Here is a 19,205-nt window from a genome sequence, read left to right on the forward strand (position 1 = left end):
GCGGCATACAAGACGCAAACATGGATATATCCCTATGATATGATAACCACTTGAATTGCTCCATTGAACTCCGTACGCAGAGCTCCGAAGTTCTGGGCAGACGTGATGGCGAAGTTGCTGGAGGATTCGCTTAGTCAGCCGAAGATAAGGAATCTCCCACGCGTTTCTGGCAGGCGCTTCAGCCCATGACCCGCAAGCCCTCTCTAGTGATCGATCGTCAACATGCCGTCTTTCAAAGATGAACATATCCTGGTAAGGATGGAACGGATGCGCCTCCTTTGGATGGATTCCTAGCTGTTGACACTACCTGGCTCTCACGTACAGACCGCTAACAATCGCATTTGTTCTAGATTATTGCGCCAGGGTCGCAAACTACCCTGGCGCAATTGGGGCTTCCGGACTCGTTCACGCCGGCGAAGTTTCGTTTTCCGACTCGCATGTTCCCAGCTGAAAAGAAGGGAGAATGGGAGCCATTTAAGATACGTCAAAAGGTTATCACCGTTAAAAAGACTACCCCTAAGGACTCCGCCACTCGCAATGATGCCGCCGCTCCTACTACAGGAACCTCCAATGCCGCCGAGAAATCAGAGGATACCGAAATGAAAGATGCCGCCGACGGTGTGCAACAACCAGCAAAGGAACAGGACACGCGGCCCGAACTAGTGGAGGTGGAGGAAGAGCAGGTCGTTTACGAAGAGGATCCAACATCAGATGAAGGAGCCGTCTACCCCATACGCGGTGGTGCCGTTGTCGATTGGACGTGCTTTTTCGCCTTGTTAACACATATCTATAATACGCTGAGCCCTCCATTCCATACTCCGATTATGCTCATCGCGGAGCCGGTCTGGACCCTACGCGACCGTGAGACACTCACACAGTTTATATTTGAAAAGTTTAAGACGCCGGCATTTTGCTTGATGGATTCTGCCGTGGCTGTATGCTATGCCTATGGAACCCCGAATGCCACGGTTGTTGATATTGGTCACGAAAAGGCGGATGTGACGGCTGTTACAGATTTCATGGCCAGCGAATATGGAAGGGGAATCGCATTAGCAGGCTGCGGTGGCGATGCCATGACTAGCCGCCTTTTTGAGTTGCTGCAGTCTCAAGGGTTTACTCGAGAAATGTGTGAGCAGCTAAAAAGGAGCAATATATGCGAAATTCTTCCAACCGGGACTCCCCTGCCGACAAGTGGACAGGACCGGGAACCGGCCAAAGCTCCGCCACCGTCTGCTCCTGGAAAGGGCCCGGATATCGCTCGAAATGTTGGCAATGGTGATGCTGACGATGATGAGGGTATTCTCGATGTGGCTGCCATCGTGAGTGGGAATACGAGTGAGTACCTAGCAAAAAGAGAGAGAGAAAAGGCAGAGAAAGCCGCTACCCGGAAAGGACACGGAGATTCAAGTGCCACTACGAAACAAGTGCGTCTTCCGAATTCCAAAAAAGAGAAGGCGACTTTCCAATTTCAAGAGTACAAACCCGTTGAATCCAGAGATGAGAGTGGCCAGAAAACAAAGCAGTTCGTTTTACACAAACGAGACGTCGAAGTCGGGACTGAAAGGTTCTTGGCTACAACTCCAAGCGACACCAAGGCTAGCGAACACGGCTCCTATAGCATTCTCGACACGCTCGCAGCGCAGATACATCATACAATTCATTCTGTCTCCGACACGTCGAAGCGAAGCGAATTATGGGATTCCATGATCATCCTTGGAAATGGAAGCAAAATACGAGGTTTGTATTGCCTCCTCCCCACAAACTCAGCGCATTTATTAGCGGATCTCAATGAGCAACATGAATGCTAACCCTACGCTACAGGATTCCCCCAAGCACTTGTTTCCACAATAACGCAGAAATACGTGCTATCGCCTTCAGGCACCATATTCACTTCCGAAATCCCGTCTGCACTCTCCACTCCTCTTCCCACAGGAGGCACAAATACCCCCGCACACCAACCGAACCCTAGTCCACTCCTACACCCCGCTGCCCATGGAGTAAACCCTCTTCTTGTTGCTGCTACTCACGCAAATAACCCGATTGCCCCTAATCACCTAAATCCAAGTATGAACAACCCCTCAGACCCGAACGCTTCTGCGCACCACAGGTCAACAGGGCATTCCCAAACCCCGACTTCCGTCAAACTTCTCAGGCCACCGGAGTACTTTCCGGAATGGAAAGATCAAGGAAGTGGTGGGAGCTCCGCGGCGTCAATGGCAGCAAATAACGTCCCTGCTTCTGGAGGAGCTGTAACGGGTGTAGCGACTAGCTCTAACAACGTTGGTATGGAGGAGGCAACATTCTTGGGAGCGCAGGTCGCTGCAAAAGTTATATTCGTCATTGACCAGGGTTTGACAAAAGGATTCCTGAGTCGTGTTGAGTACAATGATGCAGGGCCCACTGCGATTCACGACTACTCGGTATAAAAGTTATTTCGACTCTACGAATGCTTCTTGAGCTCCCAGACGATACTATACGGATGATTTGGGTCCCTTTTTCCCCCATATCGCGTTGTTTTTGATGGCTTCAGATTGTGTTTAGATTACGGGAGCAATAAAAGATGCAAAGGATGGTTGGAGTTGGGTTTGCAACCTGTATTTCTCCTAGTCAGCGTTCTATCAATACACCACCATAGCTTAAATCCCCCTTGAGGTGCAGTTCAGTGTTTGCCTATGTATCCTGTTTCGCTGGCGCATTTTTTTCGCGGAGCTTAGTGGAGATCAGATAACGATGGCGCTAATCCTATTTGGGAATCACTTATCACACATCGCAAAAATGTTTATCAATCCCACCTGAAATTCTGTAGATTCGAATCACAGCGCCGCCTAACACAGGGGTGGAATAAAACAAGTCAGGAATTCATAACGTTGCTGTTTTCTTACGCAAAATCTGCTGCAGAAAAACTACAAATCTCCTGATACTAAGAGTCACTTCCGATACTAATGCGATAAGGAGCACCCTATATCAAAAAATACGCCCAATCCAGCTACGAGATTTCCATATCCATGCCTCGGACAACAGCTGCGCGGCCGTCGACCGCGGCCGCTGAGCGGCGACATGTTCCCCTCGCCGATGATATTCTTAATGCGGGCCATCTCCGCACCAAAAAAGCTAACAAGCGCAAATCTCGACATGACGACGATGCTGAAGCCGATGATCACTATATTGACGCCAAATCCTCCAGGAAGATTCTCCAGATCGGTCAGGATTTAGCTGAGGAAGAAGCTGCCGAAGAGCGCGCCGCGGCTGCAGCTAGGCGCCCTGCTGCTACTAATTCAGCGTTCGATTTTGAGTCGCGATTTGGAAGAGATCTTGAAGAAGGTTCCGATGAAGAAGAGTTTGGAAAGTTCGGAGAAGAGGAGGACCAGTGGGAAGATGAGGGAGAGGTAGAAGAGATTGTACGTTATTCTCCGGTTTTATCAACCCGCGGGTCTCATTTTTTTCTATAGTGTGGAAAAGGCTGACGATAATTGTGTTTTCTAGGAAGTTGATCCGAATGACCTTGAGATGTTCCACAAGTTCGTTGGCCGCGACGATGAAGATCCTATTTTTAACCCTAGACAGCCTGGTGAGGAGGAAGAAGGGGAGGGCACGAATTTAGCAGATCTTATCTTAGAAAAGATCGCTGCATACGAGGCAAAACAATCGGGTCAGCCACAGATAATTGGTGGAGGTTTGCCGGAAGATGCGGTGCAGCTGCCAGCCAAAGCAGTAGAAGTATATGAAAAGTACGTATGAACCTTATCTAACTCTTCGTAGCCCACGTCGTTGTATTAACCAACGGTATTTAGAGTCGGCTTCCTCCTTTCACGATATAAGTCCGGCCCTCTCCCGAAACCCTTCAAAATCCTGCCCACGTTACCTCACTGGGATACATTGCTCGACATTACACAACCTGACAAGTGGACTTCAAACTCGATATACGCAGCGACTCGGATTTTCATATCTGCCAAACCGCACATCGCACAGCATTTTATCTCCGTTGTGCTTTTGGACCGAGTACGGGAAGAAATCCGTGAAAACAAAAAGCTCCATGTGCACATCTATAACGCACTCAAGAAAGCTCTCTACAAACCTGCTTGTTTCTTCAAGGGATTTCTCTTCCCACTTGTCGCCGGAGGCACGTGCACCCTAAGGGAAGCCCATATTGTATCCAGTGTGATTGCTCGCGTGTCCATTCCCGTCCTTCACTCCGCCGCCGCACTCCTTCGTCTTTGCGAAATTTCAGCAGAGCAAACCTCTACATCACTCACATCTGAGGGAACGGGCGCTACAAATATTTTTATTCGCGTATTTCTGCAGAAGAAATATGCCCTACCATATAAAGTAATTGACGCTCTCGTATTTCACTTCCTCCGTTTCCGTGCCGTCCAGCCACAGGAAACCGATGGCGACACAGATATGAACGATCCCTCGGCAGCCAAAGCACACAAATTACCCGTTTTATGGCACCAGTCTCTCCTCGTCTTTGCCCAGAGGTATAGAAATGATATCACAGAGGACCAGCGCGAGGCACTATTAGACCTACTGCTTGTTGCAGGACATAAAGACATTGGCCCAGAGGTGAGACGAGAGCTGTTAGCAGGTAGAGGGAGGGGCGTCATGGCTCCAGAATTGCAGCAACAAAATAATGGGGGAGATGATACAATGGATGTGACCATGTGAATACATTTATCTCGAGTAATACTCGGCAACAAGGGTTTGGTCTTGGTTTCACTGTGCTTAGCATTTTGGTATAGCTCTGATTTTAGAGCGCTTTATGTGCATCGGCGTCCTTTTCCTAGTTCCTTAAAAAATATGAATGGACCATATTAATTTGACGAGGCTATGAAATATGCACGGGTTTGCAAGTACAGATACCTCCCGTGGATCCCTAGCATCCGCTTCTCATGACTTTTTGTATCTATCGGTCCCATCAATATGGCTTTTCGTGGCCTTTGGAAAGGATATTGAGCACAGTCGGGAATTTTATGCCACTCGCTATACTCTATGCCCTTTCAACTATCCACCGGTGCTGGTGTCCCACCAGCTCCATCTATTTGCATTCGGATATCGCCCGCCACAGACTGCGCTCTCGGCGTTCCCGTCGCAGTGCCAGGCGCGGTACCATTTCCTGTTCCACCTCCAGCGATATTCTTCAACCCAGCCAAAGCGTCGGTTACACTCCAGCCCATAAACATAGCTTCAATCTCATCCACAATATCAGCCACCACATCCTCCACGATTTGATCATTGAATCTCTCCCCGAACGGCTTAGCATCTGGGAAATCCTGTATCGGCGGACCAACCCACCATGGTTCTTCAAATCGGCATTCTACCGCTCCGCCGTTATGGCAGCTCACCATGGGATAATACCCGATCATCCCGTCATCTGCGTTTTCTCTTTCGCCGATCCCAAGATTGTTCGACAGCTGGGTGGCGCGTGAAGCCGGTGGGAGGAAGGCATAGAGGTTAGTGAACGGAGTACCCATTCGGACTCCATTCTTGTAAATTGTTATGCTAGATCCGGGAAGAGTGCGTAGAGAAGGGTCCTCTGCGTTTCCGGGTGATGGTGGGCCGTATGTTGGTGTTTCTTTGAGGTTAAAAGCATAGTCTCGGAGGTGTTTGGACGGGAAGATGTGACTCTGTTGGTAAAGGAAGTCTGATTTCAGGTGGAAAGGTATGCGATCCCGAATAAAATTGATGGAGGCTGGTTGGGATGCGCAATTGCTGTGTGATGAAGGATCAGATCCGTCGCCGTCCACTGCCGGGTCATACGTGCCGGCCACGACTTTCTTGTGTAGGCCCAGCGGTGGCAGTGTGATTAGCATTCCTATCACGTCTCCTTCATTTATAGCTTCATCCTTGGGAAAGAAATACTCGCATCTCATGCGGTTCACAACCTCGCCGTTAACGTCCCGGATTCCGTATCCGTAGCAATCCACGCCAACGTTGACATCTAAGTCTGCCTCCCGACGCGCAAACCCCAGCCTTACGTTACCCCGAGGCGACGGACCGGGAAGAGCATTTTTACTCGGGACAATACCGCTAATAACCCGAGCTTCGTAGTAATAAGTGCCTTCACGCGCGCAAATATTGGCGCGGGCTGAATGCCACGGGTCGTTTGTGCTAACCGCTAACCCACTTTTTGTAAATGCAATTGATGAAGGAGAGTCTTCAAAGCTGAATCTCGAGTGATATGGAGGGACATCGGTCTGGCGGTAGAGGATATGTGGGAATCCAGGGTCCGCGACCGCGTAGGTGTATCTAAACCCGTTCCGGTTGCTCACTCTGGACGAGCAAAAAATATGTTAGTCGAATAGTGCCCTTAGCATATTAATTACTCCTCGCTAAAACTCTGGTACTCACTTGTCTGCAACCTCGAAAAAAGGCCAGGACTGCTTTAGCACGTCGGAATGCCTGGTGAAGACGGGGTTCAGCTGTCGCGGTCTTGGGGGCAATACGTCAATTGATCGTGGGTCTGCTAGTGGAATGGGCATGGACATCGATAGTTCAGACGATGGAATTGCTGTGCTGGAAGCCGACGAGGTCACCTTCTTGCTGTAAGAAAGGCTGCCATCGTCCAGCTCCTGTCTCTTTGCGCCACGTTTCTCGCGGCCGCCACCGTCGCGTTTGGATCGTTTACCTTTTCCATTGGTGGGTGCAGTGCTAGTTGCCATGTTCAATGATTTAAATTAAGGCAGTAGAGATTAGTAGATCAGTTCGGGGCCACGCATGGCTAAATGCAGCTCGAAGCAAGATATGATGGTTGAGCAGCTCGTCCTTTTGTTATCGCGGCCTGATAAGATAACTGGTTAGCTCTACCTCCCAAGCACAGGCACTGTACGGACTACTCCGTAGCAGCATTGCCAAACAACTTTTTTGTAATTTCAATGCATTTATTGAGGCTAGGTAAGTAAAAGTGAATTTGAAACGATGTTGATAATGAAAGCGGAAATTACAAAAGCAGGCTGCTTCTAGCCTTATGAAGTGCCAACACGCTTGAAACATTATGTCGCTTACTATTTTACACAGGAATGGATCTATAACTACATACTAGGACGGAGTACTCCGTACCGTCCTATTCTATATTCATCTTCTCGAGTGTGTTCCCGACATCCAAGACTAGCTGGTCATCTCCAAACTGCCCAATGACCTGTATACCGATAGGACTCTCCTGCTCACGATCTCCAGGAGTAACAGGGACACTCAAAGCAGGAAGACCTGCCAAGCTAGCCGGGACGGTAAAGACATCGTTGGTGTACGCTTCAGTCGGCGCAGCATTCTCTAGGGAGCTTAGGAGAGGAGGAGGTGACGGAGCAGTCGGGCAGACAAGAACATCTACCTTCTCAGCCGTATCACCGTCGGATTCCAGGGCTTTAGGGTGAGACGTAAGGTTTGCCTGGAGCAATGGATTGTGAAGACGGAACACTTTATTGAAGTCCGATTGGACCAGTCGCCGGACCTTTTGGGCTTGGATAAAGTAGTTATCTATCGCTTCAGCGCTGAGAGAAAACGCGCCTAGAACGATGCGTCGCTTAACCTCGGGTCCGAAGCCTGAACCGCGGTTCCTTGCGTAAAGATATCCTCCTGTATTATCCGGGGAATCAAGGTCACGGGTACCATAGCGGACACCGTCGTATTTGGCAAGGTTAGAAGATGCTTCAGCTGGCGCGAGCACGTAGTATGCGGACAATGCTTGTTTTGTTGCGGGAAGAGAAACGGGATGAACGGTGTGACCTTGATTTTTCAGATGCTGGATCGATTTACGCCACGTTTCGCGAACAAAAGGGTCTAGTTCGAGAATATTATACTCTATGGGAACGCCAATGCGCAATCTTTCGCTCCGCGTTTTCGAGGTACTCCCAATTATTTCGTCGATACGAGAACGAGTAGCCTTGGAGATACTGGTTGGATCTCGATGGTCATAGCGATTTAACACTCCTATCGCATACATTAGAGAGAATAGTAGAAAATAGTTGTATATTTGAACCTTACCGAAAACTTGACTAACCGTGGAGGTATTTGCTCCAATTATCCCAACCGTATCAAGGGAATTCGCGTACGCCACCACTCCCCACCTCGATAATAACCCATACGAGGGCTTGAAACCAACAGTTCCCGTATAAGCAGCTGGCAAGCGAACAGAACCCCCCGTATCAGTTCCTAGTGCTCTAGCAAGGGTTTAGCGACGGTGGAACATAGAGAGGCAGGAGCCGGACATACGCGTAACACTGTTCGGTAGCTACAGCAATCGCACTACCTCCAGAGCTCCCACCCGCGGATACATGGCCCAAGTCATCCGCACGAAGCCCTTTCACTGGCCCAAAATGAGAGTATGTAGAGTGTGACCTGAAATTCCATCAACCATTGCACATCGTGCCGAAGCAGGGTGTAGCGGCATACCCCATTCCAAACTCATCCAGATTAGTTTTCCCGGCAACAATAGCACCAGATTCCTCTAGAAGCTCCACCACTGTGGCATTGAACGGGCTCGTGAAGTTTTCGAGGATCGCAGAGGCACATGTCGTTCGAACATCACGAGTGCAGATGTTATCTTTAATGGCGATGAGTTTTCCGTCTAATGATGACTTCGGCGCGCCTATAACCTCCAAAAATGAATATTAAGCTCATTATCACCGCCCTGATATGCCATAGCTTCGCACCTCGCTTCCGCCGAGCATCGGCGTCTTTCACACGTTCTATCCATGATCCGACTCGATCGAGCGGCGTTACGAAGGCATTGAGGCTCGCAAAGGCCTTTTGGTTAACAAGACATCTTTCCGCTTCCCGTAGAAGGGACATTTATGCCGCTGCAGCGAGAGAAGGGCCGGATGAATATCCACCTGTCATGAGAATATACAGACCGACCGAACGAGACGGGAAACCTCCCTTTGGAAATGGATGCTTGCCGACGTCATGTGATCTACAGTTTAGTCAGTTCCGCAGAGCGGACTCTAAAACTCAGCCAAACGATTTTCCATCGTCAAAAAGCTCCGAAGAAGAGGTTCATGGCTTTGGTGAATCCACGATTGGAGCCCGCAGACACGGGTATTCCTCTTTTCATCTCTTGATTATATTCATACCTACGCTCCTGCAGCATGACGTACCCGCACCGCGCGCCTGCTCACCCTCCTCCAAGTCTACCTCCTCATCCACATCCTAACCCACCACATCATGCTCCACCCAAGATTACTTCCGCGATTCCTCCGCCCCAAGGGCCTTCTCCGGTGTACCACCATCCCACCAATTTGAATCATACTCCCGCAATGCACGTACAAGCCCATCCTCCGAATGTGCACCCCACACCACCTCCAAACCCGCCACCCGGATATCTTATGCTTCCCATTCCGTTCCCCGTGAGACCGCTATTCAATAACATTCTCAATGCGCCGGACAATATCGGAGAGATGAGACGGCGATTTTTCCTTCTAGGGACACCAATAATCCAATCCCATTACGAACATGAGATATACTGGCCGTTCATGGACAACTTCTGGGTGCGGAACAAAGTCAAAGACTCTGCAGATTGTAGGACAGAGTATTACTGGTGCCGATTGTTCAGGAAGCAGGATCAAAAGTTGGTTTATCTGCTAATTGCTTTTAACGGCTACTGGACAACGATGCTGATTACGCGCTATTTTCTAGATCCGCCGTTCCCCCCGAACTACGAAAGCGAAAATGCTCCATTCGCAGCGCTGTGGGATGCGAGATGAAGCTCCGGAAACGCTTCTGGAGGGATGGCACCGTCGAGATCTCAAATCACGGAACATGCAATCAGCACTGCCATTCAATGGACGAGATGGACCAGATCAAACGCAACTCCGCCGTTAGGCTTGCGATTGGCAACGAAATCGGCAAAGGATACAGACCCACCGAGGTGAAAAGGGTGCTGCTACAGAATCGGGAAATTTTAACCGCTGCTGGCGGACAGTGTATCACGATAAAAGACTGCCATAACGCCGCGCTAGTACATAATAAGGAGCAGAAAGAGAATCAAACATCAGCAAAGGGGGACGATCAGCCGGAAGTACAGGAGAATATTCAGGATGACGATGAACCTATGCTGGGGTCTGTGCTTGAAGACAACAGCCGTGTGGGGCCAGAAGCCACAAAAGAGCAGAGCAGCAGACTGCCAATGGAGGGTCAGCTGCAAGTGGCGGGGCAAGACCAGCAAGAGCCGGGTGGATCTGGAGCTCATTTGGCTGTGTCCACAGCCCTAGAGCTGACGAGAGATATAAACGGCGAACCCGATGGGCAAACTAATCAGGGCTAGGTAGAGATATTATAGTGTATTGTTCGAAGCCCAATCTACACAGAACCCTCCCCCCCAAAACGCCATCCCGGGACTCCTGAAGACACAAGAAGAAATCACAAACAAGGGAAAGACGTATCCATCGTCACCCATCAATCTATCCCAGCGGAGTGGAGCTGGGCGGGCGCAGGAGCATGCAGCGAAATTCCAAGAAAGAAGAAGACCAAAAAGGGAGCCACAATCTATGACCTCAGCGCTCTCAGCCTGCCCGCCAACCCATCCTCGAAATCCGGTTCCTTCTGCTTCCCCGCCTTGACGCCAATCTCATCGCTCGGCGCGGCATTCTCCTCCAAATTCTGCCTCAAATCCACTCCAGCATTATCCGCCAACCTCTCCATCAACTTATCAACCTCATCTTCGGCGCCCTCCGCCCCGTACTCCGCCATCTGCACGTCCCTCGACACCCCCTCCAGCGCAGAGCCCGCCAGCTTAAAATCCTCCGACCTCGACACGAAGGCGTTAGCGATCGCCAGCGTTCTCTCAAGATTGATGCTCCTGCTCGCCGAATCCAGCGCCTTGGACGCTTTCATCAGCGACCGCGTCGAGTCCCGCGTCGATTTGGCCGCCGCGAGATCGGAATATATCACGTCCGCCTCGGCGGCCTTGGAGAGCAACGTGACGGAGCGGCGCTTTTCGCGGATCGCGGAGCCAGCGTGGATGCGCGAGATTTGGAACTGGCCCTTTTTCATGGCCTTGGTGGCCTTGTCTTCTTGGGCACGCGACATGGATTCGGCCTTGGTAGCTTGTTTGCGGAGTTGGTTGGCATTGACCTTAAAATCCGATTTGAGCGGTTAGATTAGGTCCCGGGCGGGGGGGGTGGGGGGGGAGGGGAAAGGAGAAAGAAAATGATGGACCAGAATGAAACAGGGTTTTCTTCACAAGAGAGCTGCGCTAACGTATTCAAGAGAACAACGGAGCGACAGCTCATCGAAATGAATCTTGAACTTGAGGAACGGGTTTGTACGTCGAGGAGCACATACCTTAACTTCGGCCATAGCCTCGAGGAGGGGATCTCGAGGGCCCATTTTAAGTTTGGCGCTTAAAGAGGAGATGCGGATGAACTCAGTGTCGGGGTGAAAGTGTACGTGAGGCTTGACGACTATCTCGCAATACAGCAATGTGGAAGAAAAGAACGACTTGGAAATGCTCGCACAGCGGGTGGTGAAGTTTAGAAAGGCGCCTGATTCCGCCCAGTGCGTCATGATGCGTTTCTTGGCATCACGTGGTTGGGTATATGGCACACAGTGCTTGGCGGGAGAACAGACGGAGTTCAGATGCATGGACCGAGTAACTACGAAGAGCACAGCTTACAGACAAGAGAATAAATAGGGTCTCAGACGTAAAACTTGAATTCAAATGAATCTAAAAATTACATGTACATTGAATGGCACAAAAGGGTAGACATCAAGAAGGCAACCAATCCTCCGAAAAAAAGGGGCTCAATGATACAAAAAACGCTAGGAATGGCTATACCCATCGTAGTCCACCGTACTCCTGGAACTCCGCGAACGACGTAGAGATAATTGTTTCGCCCTGGCATGATGTGCCGATCGAGCTGCTCCGTGCAATGCTCGGGACGGTTTAGAATAGTGGTAGCCATGCGATCTTCCGATTCGATCAATTGCCCAGACCGTAGTCATCAACAACTCCCAATCCTGGCTAGGCCGGCCACCTTGGACCATTGATCGATTGCTAGCGGATCGTGGCAAATCACGCACTGCCAGCTGCAATGCCCTGCTCGTCGCATCTCTTAGTGGACGCGCCAAAGCTGGGCTGCACGCTAGGAGTCGGGTGAGAAGCTGGATCCGGAAGACCGATCGCTGGATCGAGGTGTTCGACTTTGACAGGGTCGGGGTCGAAATCAACCATAGAATCAAAGGCAAGTGTTGACAGATCTCCTCCTGGGAAAAGGTCAAAGGAGAACCCTTCTTCAAGGAATGAAAGATCTGGCTTAGTGGAAGAATCACCGTCGAATAGGCGGCGGAAGTCATCATCAGAAAGAGGTGCTGCATGATGACCTGGAGCATCAGAGCAAAGGTCGGATGCGGAGTCGAATACTGATTGAGAGAGGCCGTCAGATTCTTCGATTCCTCCGATTGACACTGCAGGTCGCACAACATCGCTGCAGGATGTTGTGTCAGATCGGAGGCATCTATCGAATCGATGACGGCCGCGCTGGGGGAGTAGATGGTGGTGGGCGGGGAGGCGATTGGGACTTTTTCAAGGGGTAGCTCGTCGTCTTCCTGTTTGAAGAGGACGGGAGCGAGGGTGGGGGAAGGTGCCGATACGGACTGTGGGGAAGCACCGCGGGAGCTGCGGATTTCGGTCGATAGTTTGGCGACCTGTTGGCTCAGGCGGTTGTTCTCCGCTTCCATCTGCGCCAGGCGTTGGAGGAGGAATCGATTCTGCTGTTCCATCTTGGCCTTCTCGGTTTCCAGCTTCTCGATCTCCAGTCTCTTGCGTTCCCTTGAGATCTGGGCGGCGGCGCGGTTGCGGAGAACGCGCTCGATTCTGCGCTGCTCCTTCTCATCTTCGGTCTTGGCCCGTTTCCTGTCGCCTGTTAGTTAGCACAGATTCACCATCTCGCCGGTCATACGTAGATCACGGCATACCTTGGTGGCAGATTGGTCTTGGGGATGGGCAGCTCTTGACCCCATGACTTTCTCTTTTTGACAGGCTTCTTTTCCTCTGGCTTGGGAGGCTGCTCCTTGGGCTCCGGCGCTAAATCGTCGAGCTTCAAGGTAGTTTCGGCCGGAGAGATTGTGAGCTGAGGAACATCGGCCCCAGAGGCGAAAGATATCGAGTCGAAGGTGGTAGAAAACGTAGAATCCATGACTGTGGGGTATTGCTTGCCACGAAAAGAGGGAATATACCTTCGATCGTGGAATACTGTGTATGTGTGCGTGTGCGTGTGTGAGTGTGAGACTGTCACACTCGCAGTGGGAGGGAGAGCGAAGTCGAATGCTCGAGAACAACAGAGAGGGCAGAGTGATCGAAGTCAGGCGGTGGTGTCAAGGACACGGTGGCACTACGGGGGCGGGCAGGGCATGGCGGGCTGGCGGGGGGATCGCCGGCAGTGAGAGCGAGAGGCAGCAATCGGGTTGCCGGAAGGGCGACAAAAGAGGCCAGCTTGTTCTTTCCCCGGTTGCTTGTGCGAAAAAAGACGCTCGCTGGGCTGGGAAGGGGGGGGGCGCGCCTTCCCTTTTAAAGGACACGCTGGCCTAATTCAGCCTCTCCAGTCACGTGCGAGTGAAGCATCGCCCCTTCCCTCCCAGGAGAAGTCTTGGCGTGTTTCCAAAATTAAATGTAACCTGACTAGTCCCGAAGCAGCCTAGCGCAGAGTCACCCCCCAGCCCCCGTGGCTGGCGTTCGCGTGCGTTGAGTGGCTGCAACCCGCTCCTTGTCTGAGGTCTGCCGGTTCGTCCGGTTGGGCCCCTGAACCTTGGGTTGAAGCTTTGGATTTTGCGCCTGCAAGACAACACTCTGCAAGTCCTCCGTGGCGGCGACGGAAGACTGGGCAAAACAGGGCGCCGGCTGCGTCGCTGATCCCTCCTTTCTCCGTCCCTTGCTCCGCGTTTGGCTACGTAACTTCTGGCCCCAGGGCCCGGATGTCCTCCCTGCTTTGTCCTTTGGCCGCATCCCTTTCATGTCCAGGGACGGGGTAAAATATACATCCTGTTCGGAGTAGGTTATGGGGCCGGCTGTCTTCGTGAACCCAACGGTGCTACTCGTAAAAGTGAACTCTCAGCGTCTCACAGAGGCGCCATAATTTGCACATCGGGTACTCCGGAGTTACTCGGATTTCTACCGCCAAGGCAGGTCTCACGCGTGCTACAACCTCATCTATCTTCATCCTGCGATAACGGGTGGGCCCAACTTCAAAACCTCCACCGCATTCGACTTGACATCCCTCCCTGTTGGGAAGAAAGGGAGCCTGCAGCATGCTTTTGGCGCTAAAGCAACCCGATATGTTGAATTGTACTCCGTACTCGCTATTCCGTAGAGGGAATCAGGAAACACAAAATATACACATGTTGATATCACATTTGATAGCTTCAGGCGGCGCAGTTCATTGGCCGACTCCCGGTTCCTACCTTAAGCCACTGTCCCACGGAAAAAGAAAAGGATATAGTCATATCCGGGAGTCGCTGCGGAGTAGCATATCCGCAAACGAGCAATTATTCGCTGGCTCAATCTTTATTTTTTTTTCCTTTTCATTTTTTTTTTTTTTTTTTTAATCAATCATGCAGAATGCCTTTCCTCTGGTGTTGCACTCGAGTCTCACCAGGACTGACGGTCAGATGGATGCTTGGAGTATCGTACCTCGCCTATTCGACCAGCGTTTCAAGGGCCCAAAGCGCGCTCCCATCCCGCGAACCAGCGCCTTCGATTCACACATCGGCAGGAGACCATGTCCCTACCCAAGGACTCGAAATTTGTAGGCTCCACGTGGGTACCCTGGGGTAAGGGCGAGGTTAGCCGCTCTGTGGGGTCAAGGTCAATCTTCAAAAGGCATGTTGCAGACATGCGCTCAATATCGCTCGCTCGCATTGTTCGGTTAGCGAGGCGGGAGACCTGGGCACGGCATGCAACTTTTCCCTTTGTTCCTGGCTTTTGACACCAGTGAAACTTAATATGACACACATTCGACAATGTGGAGACCTAAGTCGCAATGACCAGGGAAGCGACCAAGCTCTGACACGGACATCCATGAGTACCTTTTGCGTCTTTGGTATGAAAAAATCGGCACCGGTTTCAGTTGGAGTTTTCGAAGCATCATCACTGGGACACACTTGTCGCTACTGAAGAAAGTTGTGCCGCGCCATTTCATTTTTGTTGATCGGTTAATGGTCGAGCCCACTCGAACAAAAGCTCGGTACAGTGGCATCCTCCCAACAATGACCATGTCTATATCGCGCATTGTGACGCCATCTGCGAGCCAAATGCAACTCCATTGTTGAATAAAAGCCAAGCATTCTGGAAAGGCACGGGATCTCAAGGTTCTCCACGTATTTCATATCTGATTTTCACGGGTGCGCATCCTTCAACGGGGATGAGACTCAGACCCTTGATAGAACCTTGATTGGCCCTGAAGAACCAAGAAAACGGCTCAGAGATTCGGGTTGAATTGTAGTAAATGTTGTCGTCTTTTCTCGCATCTGCAGAGGTTTTCTAGCCGAGTCTTTGTTCCGTGGACATGCACACATGTCTTGCGTACATACAGAGTACAGAGTACATAACAGCGCCCCCCATTATTCAGGAGATGGGAGAGTCGACACAAGCGATCTACCGATCGTCAATCCTTGATTGTCGCGGGTCTGGGCCGGCTGGCGATCATCCAAAGCTTGATTCCCTACCCGTCTGGCTCGAATGAAATTGCATAGCGCCCTTCATCAATAAGCTGCTGCTTGTTCATGTACCCTTGACGATATTTTCCTCCCAGCTCTGGATTGAATCAAAGCTGCAAAGCAACTTTTGGCAATTATCACAAGAATGCGGGTCGAACTGACAAGTCATGCAGTAACGTCGATTCAACACATCAAGTGGCACCAAAGAGTCTAAGCCAAATCTTCGTTTGGGCTAGGGATTCAATTAATTTCCTTTTTCAATTTTTATTTTTTTGTATTTTTTTTTTTATTTTTTTCCTCTCTTTTATTTTCCCCCGAGAAGTTCGATCTGCATCGGGAGCTATACGTGCTTTGTGTACGGAGTGTACTCCGTATATCCTGCATACAGATATGAGGCGTACATTTACATCCAATCACAGAAGCCAAATCCCGTCAACTCCAGCCTCCATATGGAGTACGGAGTACACGACCCAAAAAAGGAAAAAAAAAAAAAAAAAGTTCACACGGCCAAATCGGGCTAGAAGAAAGAGAAGCCAGGACCCCCAAAAGCATCTCGGGACTTCTAGCTCAATTTTTCAGAGTCTCGACCCCATTGGTCTTCTTTCCCGCGAGAGTCTCCTCTGTTGTCTTCGCAATGATATCGAACGCCCTCCGCACATACTTCTCTTCCGACAACCACGACCCGCTCACGACGCGAATCACATATATCCCTCCAACCACCGAAGACGTGATGAATATCTCACCGCCCGCGTTGATCTTTTCATAGACCTCACGCGTAATCGCCGCACTGGTACTTCCACACGCCGCCGCCGCCGCTTCATCCGTGACGCGGAAGACAGTCAGCCCGAACGCTGGTGGCGTGACTATTGTGAACAAATCCTTCCTGCCGCGGCACAGCTCCACAAAGACATCGCCGTGATGTAAGCCCTTGTAGATAAACGCCCTCATCCCGGACAGCCCATATGCGCGCATGACGAACCAGATCTTCAGGGCGCGGAACCGTCGGCCCAGCGGGATCTGCCAGTTTCGAAAATCGACGGTGTCCGGGAGCTCGGAGTAAGGGTTGCGTAGGTACGCGGGCGTGATGTCCATGGCGGAAGTGACGTCGGTCCTGTTGCGGACGAATAGGCAGCTGGCGTCAAAATTGACGAGGAGCCATTTGTGCATGTTGAAGTTGAAGCTGTCGATGCCGGAATCCCATTCACGTGCGATTGGCTGGTATTCTGGCGTCACGAGCGCGGCTCCGGCGTAGGCTGCGTCGATGTGTACCCATATCTTTTGCCAGGAAGGTTTGGACGCGAGAACGGCTTTGATCTCGGCGAAACGGTCAGTGGCACATGTGCTGGTCGTTCCGAGGGTGGTGGTGAGATAATAGGGGACTAGCCCGGCAGCTTCACATTCTTCGAGGACCCTGCGGAGCGAGGCTCCAGTCACTTCAAAGTTGTCGGAAAGCGCCGTGGGGACGGAACGGTAGCGGGTGCCGACGATACGAGCGCCTTTTGCGGTGCAGCTATGTGCCTGGTCGCTACCAAGCGCGACGAGGTTGCCGCGGATAGACATAACTTTATCCTCCCATTCGGGCGTGTCTTCCTTCAGTCCCTCGGCTGCAGCGAGATCGCGAAGCATCCGCTCCCTCGCGGCGACCATGACTGTGACAACAGCCTCGCTCGCGCTACCCTGAATGACACCACCGCCCTTGGTTGGGCCAGTGCTGTGGAAGCATTCTGGCAGTCCAATGGCCTGCGCGACCCAATCCAACACCACGATCTCCAGCTCTGTGCAGGCGGGAGAGCACAGCCAGTTGAAAGCGGGGGCGCTGAACGCTGCGGAATACATTTCGCCCAGGATACTAGGGTAAGTCACCAGCGCCGGAAAGAAGGCCATGAAGTGCGGGGACTGCCAGTGCGTCAGGCCAGGCTTAATTTTGGATTCGATATCCAGCTGTATCTGTTCCCATGATTCAGGTTCTTTCGGGGGGGACTGCGGAAGAAGTGGGCGGAGGTATCCCGGTTCAATGTTTGGAAGAACCCGGCGGGAGGGGAGGGTATTGAAATGTTCGATTACTGAATGACAACTACCGGGTCAGCGGCCTTTTTTCCACCTTGTCCGTTCAACTTTGCGGGAGATACTACTCACTTTCTTCAATGGCTGACTGGGCAGCCTGCCGGAACTGTTCTGCGTCCATGTTGAACACACAGCGCGTGCTGCTAAATAAACGGTAAGGAGACGAGTGTCTAAAAAGCCGATGACGGATGCTCCGGGGCAGGATGTTTGGACGAAGCATGCAAAATATTTATTGTAACCCGTAAAGAAGCATTATCATTTGAATCAAAAAAAATAAAAATAAAAAAAAAAAAAGAATAGATCAAATCTTTTTGAACAGAAGGCAAACACGAAACGGTTTTTTTTTTTCTATCCACGACAAAAATCGCTCCGGATGAAGCTTGCAAGATCTTGATTCAAAAGGGCGCTTCGTCCACCTGCCCTGCTTCTTTTCCCCCGCCTTCAGCCGGACGGCCCGATTATCGGAGGCCCTGGAGCGAACCAACAGGACCGCAGGATCGGCACTTTGAGTTTGTTCCAGAAGCCCGGTCGTCGGATCAATAAATGCCCGCTGCGATTTCCGCACTTTGCTGACAGACGGCTTGTCGAGACTCGAGAACGCGGAATTGAAAATAGTTAAAATAGAATGAAAATCAGAAAAAGGAAAGGAAACTGAACTGAACGACTTTCCTGGCGACTCTTGCGCGTTGGCAATCCGACCGATGATGCGTCGAGCAATTTGGCTAGATCGGTTTGCACTGCAATTCAGCCGTCGCCGCATGACAGTGCTCGATGCCGTAAATGTGGTCGAAGATCAATCCATAGTCTTAAAAAGGTATTCAAAATTATGCGAATTTAGTGGACGGAGGTGGCTGGTATACTAAGGTCTGGAACATTTCTGTTAGTTTGCACATGAATGTTCCACTCTTCTTTTTTTTTCTTTTTTCTTTTTCCTTTTTTTTTTTTTTTTTTTGGCCATCAAGGTTGAATGGGTGGCTTTCCCATTTTACTTCACTCGCAGCTCTCAAGCACATAAAATTCACCACCACATACGGAGTACTCCGTACCCAGTTTTCAATTGGACAGGGCTTATTTTCGATCGTCGTAAACTCTACTCCGTATTCTCTATGCACTTGCAACGATCATGATATGGATACGCAAGGGAGACACCTGTATGCACACAGGTCAGAGGACCTCACTGGGGATTCTGCACAGACCTCGGCTCTGGCGGACACTAGGCCGAATAACTTTGTGGCATTTGGTGTGCCAGTTCCATCATTCATATATTTCCCCCCCCCCCCCCCCCCCCCCCCCCCCCAACACCCCAAACAACCAAAAAAAAAAAAAAAAAAAAAAAAAAAAAAATTAAGTGCCGAAACCTTGGGAGCTATGTGTTGAAAGACACATGTCTCAGGGGCGCTTGCTGTCCCCTTCAGCACTTGCAGCATTGGGCAAGGCCATGCTTCTCCTGACATCTTCCAGTTGCGCGAAAGTAGCTCGCGATGTCCTGTCCTTTGGTA

General features: G+C 50.9%; 9 protein-coding genes across 9 annotated transcripts; 4 read left to right on the forward strand and 5 right to left on the reverse strand.

Annotated features, from left to right (window-relative positions):
- Nucleotides 1-222: 222 nt before the first annotated feature.
- CIMG_12175 (chromatin remodeling complex subunit) lies at nucleotides 223-2,642 on the forward strand (the record flags this gene model as incomplete). The annotated part of the gene is made up of 3 exons (XM_012358583.1): nucleotides 223-252; nucleotides 351-1,737; nucleotides 1,822-2,642. 3 exons carry the CDS (start codon nucleotides 223-225, stop codon nucleotides 2,424-2,426), a joined length of 2,022 nt encoding a protein of 673 aa, XP_012214006.1. The 3' UTR covers nucleotides 2,427-2,642.
- Nucleotides 2,643-3,005: 363 nt separating this feature from the next.
- On the forward strand, nucleotides 3,006-6,238 carry CIMG_12174 (bystin; the record flags this gene model as incomplete). Its single annotated transcript, XM_012358582.1, has 3 exons — nucleotides 3,006-3,398; nucleotides 3,484-3,728; nucleotides 3,792-6,238. 3 exons carry the CDS (start codon nucleotides 3,006-3,008, stop codon nucleotides 4,663-4,665), a joined length of 1,512 nt encoding a protein of 503 aa, XP_012214005.1. The 3' UTR covers nucleotides 4,666-6,238.
- CIMG_08459 (histone-lysine N-methyltransferase) lies at nucleotides 4,998-6,659 on the reverse strand (the record flags this gene model as incomplete). Its single annotated transcript, XM_001241295.1, has 2 exons — nucleotides 4,998-6,270; nucleotides 6,349-6,659. The coding sequence occupies 2 exons, from the start codon at nucleotides 6,657-6,659 to the stop codon at nucleotides 4,998-5,000; spliced, it is 1,584 nt and encodes a 527-aa protein (XP_001241296.1).
- Nucleotides 6,660-6,970: 311 nt separating this feature from the next.
- CIMG_08458 (glutamyl-tRNA(Gln) amidotransferase subunit A, mitochondrial) lies at nucleotides 6,971-8,813 on the reverse strand. Its single transcript, XM_001241294.2, has 5 exons — nucleotides 8,646-8,813; nucleotides 8,386-8,581; nucleotides 8,206-8,331; nucleotides 7,978-8,153; nucleotides 6,971-7,923 (listed from the first exon to the last, which is right to left on the reverse strand). Exons 1-5 carry the CDS (start codon nucleotides 8,782-8,784, stop codon nucleotides 7,061-7,063), a joined length of 1,500 nt encoding a protein of 499 aa, XP_001241295.1. The 5' UTR covers nucleotides 8,785-8,813; the 3' UTR covers nucleotides 6,971-7,060.
- A 267-nt stretch (nucleotides 8,814-9,080) lies between these two features.
- CIMG_08457 (uncharacterized protein) lies at nucleotides 9,081-10,255 on the forward strand (the record flags this gene model as incomplete). The annotated part of the gene is made up of 2 exons (XM_001241293.2): nucleotides 9,081-9,559; nucleotides 9,628-10,255. 2 exons carry the CDS (start codon nucleotides 9,081-9,083, stop codon nucleotides 10,253-10,255), a joined length of 1,107 nt encoding a protein of 368 aa, XP_001241294.2.
- On the reverse strand, nucleotides 10,246-11,432 carry CIMG_08456 (SNF7 family protein Fti1/Did2). The gene is made up of 2 exons (XM_001241292.2): nucleotides 11,275-11,432; nucleotides 10,246-11,064 (listed from the first exon to the last, which is right to left on the reverse strand). The coding sequence occupies exons 1-2, from the start codon at nucleotides 11,317-11,319 to the stop codon at nucleotides 10,477-10,479; spliced, it is 633 nt and encodes a 210-aa protein (XP_001241293.2). The 5' UTR covers nucleotides 11,320-11,432; the 3' UTR covers nucleotides 10,246-10,476.
- Nucleotides 11,433-11,620: 188 nt separating this feature from the next.
- Nucleotides 11,621-13,437, reverse strand: CIMG_08455 (bZIP transcription factor HacA). Its single transcript, XM_001241291.2, has 2 exons — nucleotides 12,907-13,437; nucleotides 11,621-12,844 (listed from the first exon to the last, which is right to left on the reverse strand). Exons 1-2 carry the CDS (start codon nucleotides 13,125-13,127, stop codon nucleotides 11,752-11,754), a joined length of 1,314 nt encoding a protein of 437 aa, XP_001241292.2. The 5' UTR covers nucleotides 13,128-13,437; the 3' UTR covers nucleotides 11,621-11,751.
- Nucleotides 13,438-14,503: 1,066 nt separating this feature from the next.
- Nucleotides 14,504-15,113, forward strand: CIMG_13198 (uncharacterized protein). The gene has a single exon (XM_004444960.1). The coding sequence runs from the start codon at nucleotides 14,706-14,708 to the stop codon at nucleotides 14,910-14,912; it is 207 nt and encodes a 68-aa protein (XP_004445017.1). The 5' UTR covers nucleotides 14,504-14,705; the 3' UTR covers nucleotides 14,913-15,113.
- Nucleotides 15,114-16,209: 1,096 nt separating this feature from the next.
- CIMG_08453 (aromatic-L-amino acid decarboxylase) lies at nucleotides 16,210-17,972 on the reverse strand (the record flags this gene model as incomplete). Its single annotated transcript, XM_001241289.2, has 2 exons — nucleotides 17,779-17,972; nucleotides 16,210-17,705 (listed from the first exon to the last, which is right to left on the reverse strand). The coding sequence occupies exons 1-2, from the start codon at nucleotides 17,924-17,926 to the stop codon at nucleotides 16,210-16,212; spliced, it is 1,644 nt and encodes a 547-aa protein (XP_001241290.2). The 5' UTR covers nucleotides 17,927-17,972.
- Between the last annotated feature and the right edge of the window lie 1,233 nt (nucleotides 17,973-19,205).

The sequence above is a fragment of the Coccidioides immitis genome (assembly GCF_000149335.2).
Source record: "Coccidioides immitis RS genomic scaffold supercont3.3, whole genome shotgun sequence".
In the NCBI taxonomy this organism is placed as follows: domain Eukaryota; kingdom Fungi; phylum Ascomycota; class Eurotiomycetes; order Onygenales; family Onygenaceae; genus Coccidioides; species Coccidioides immitis.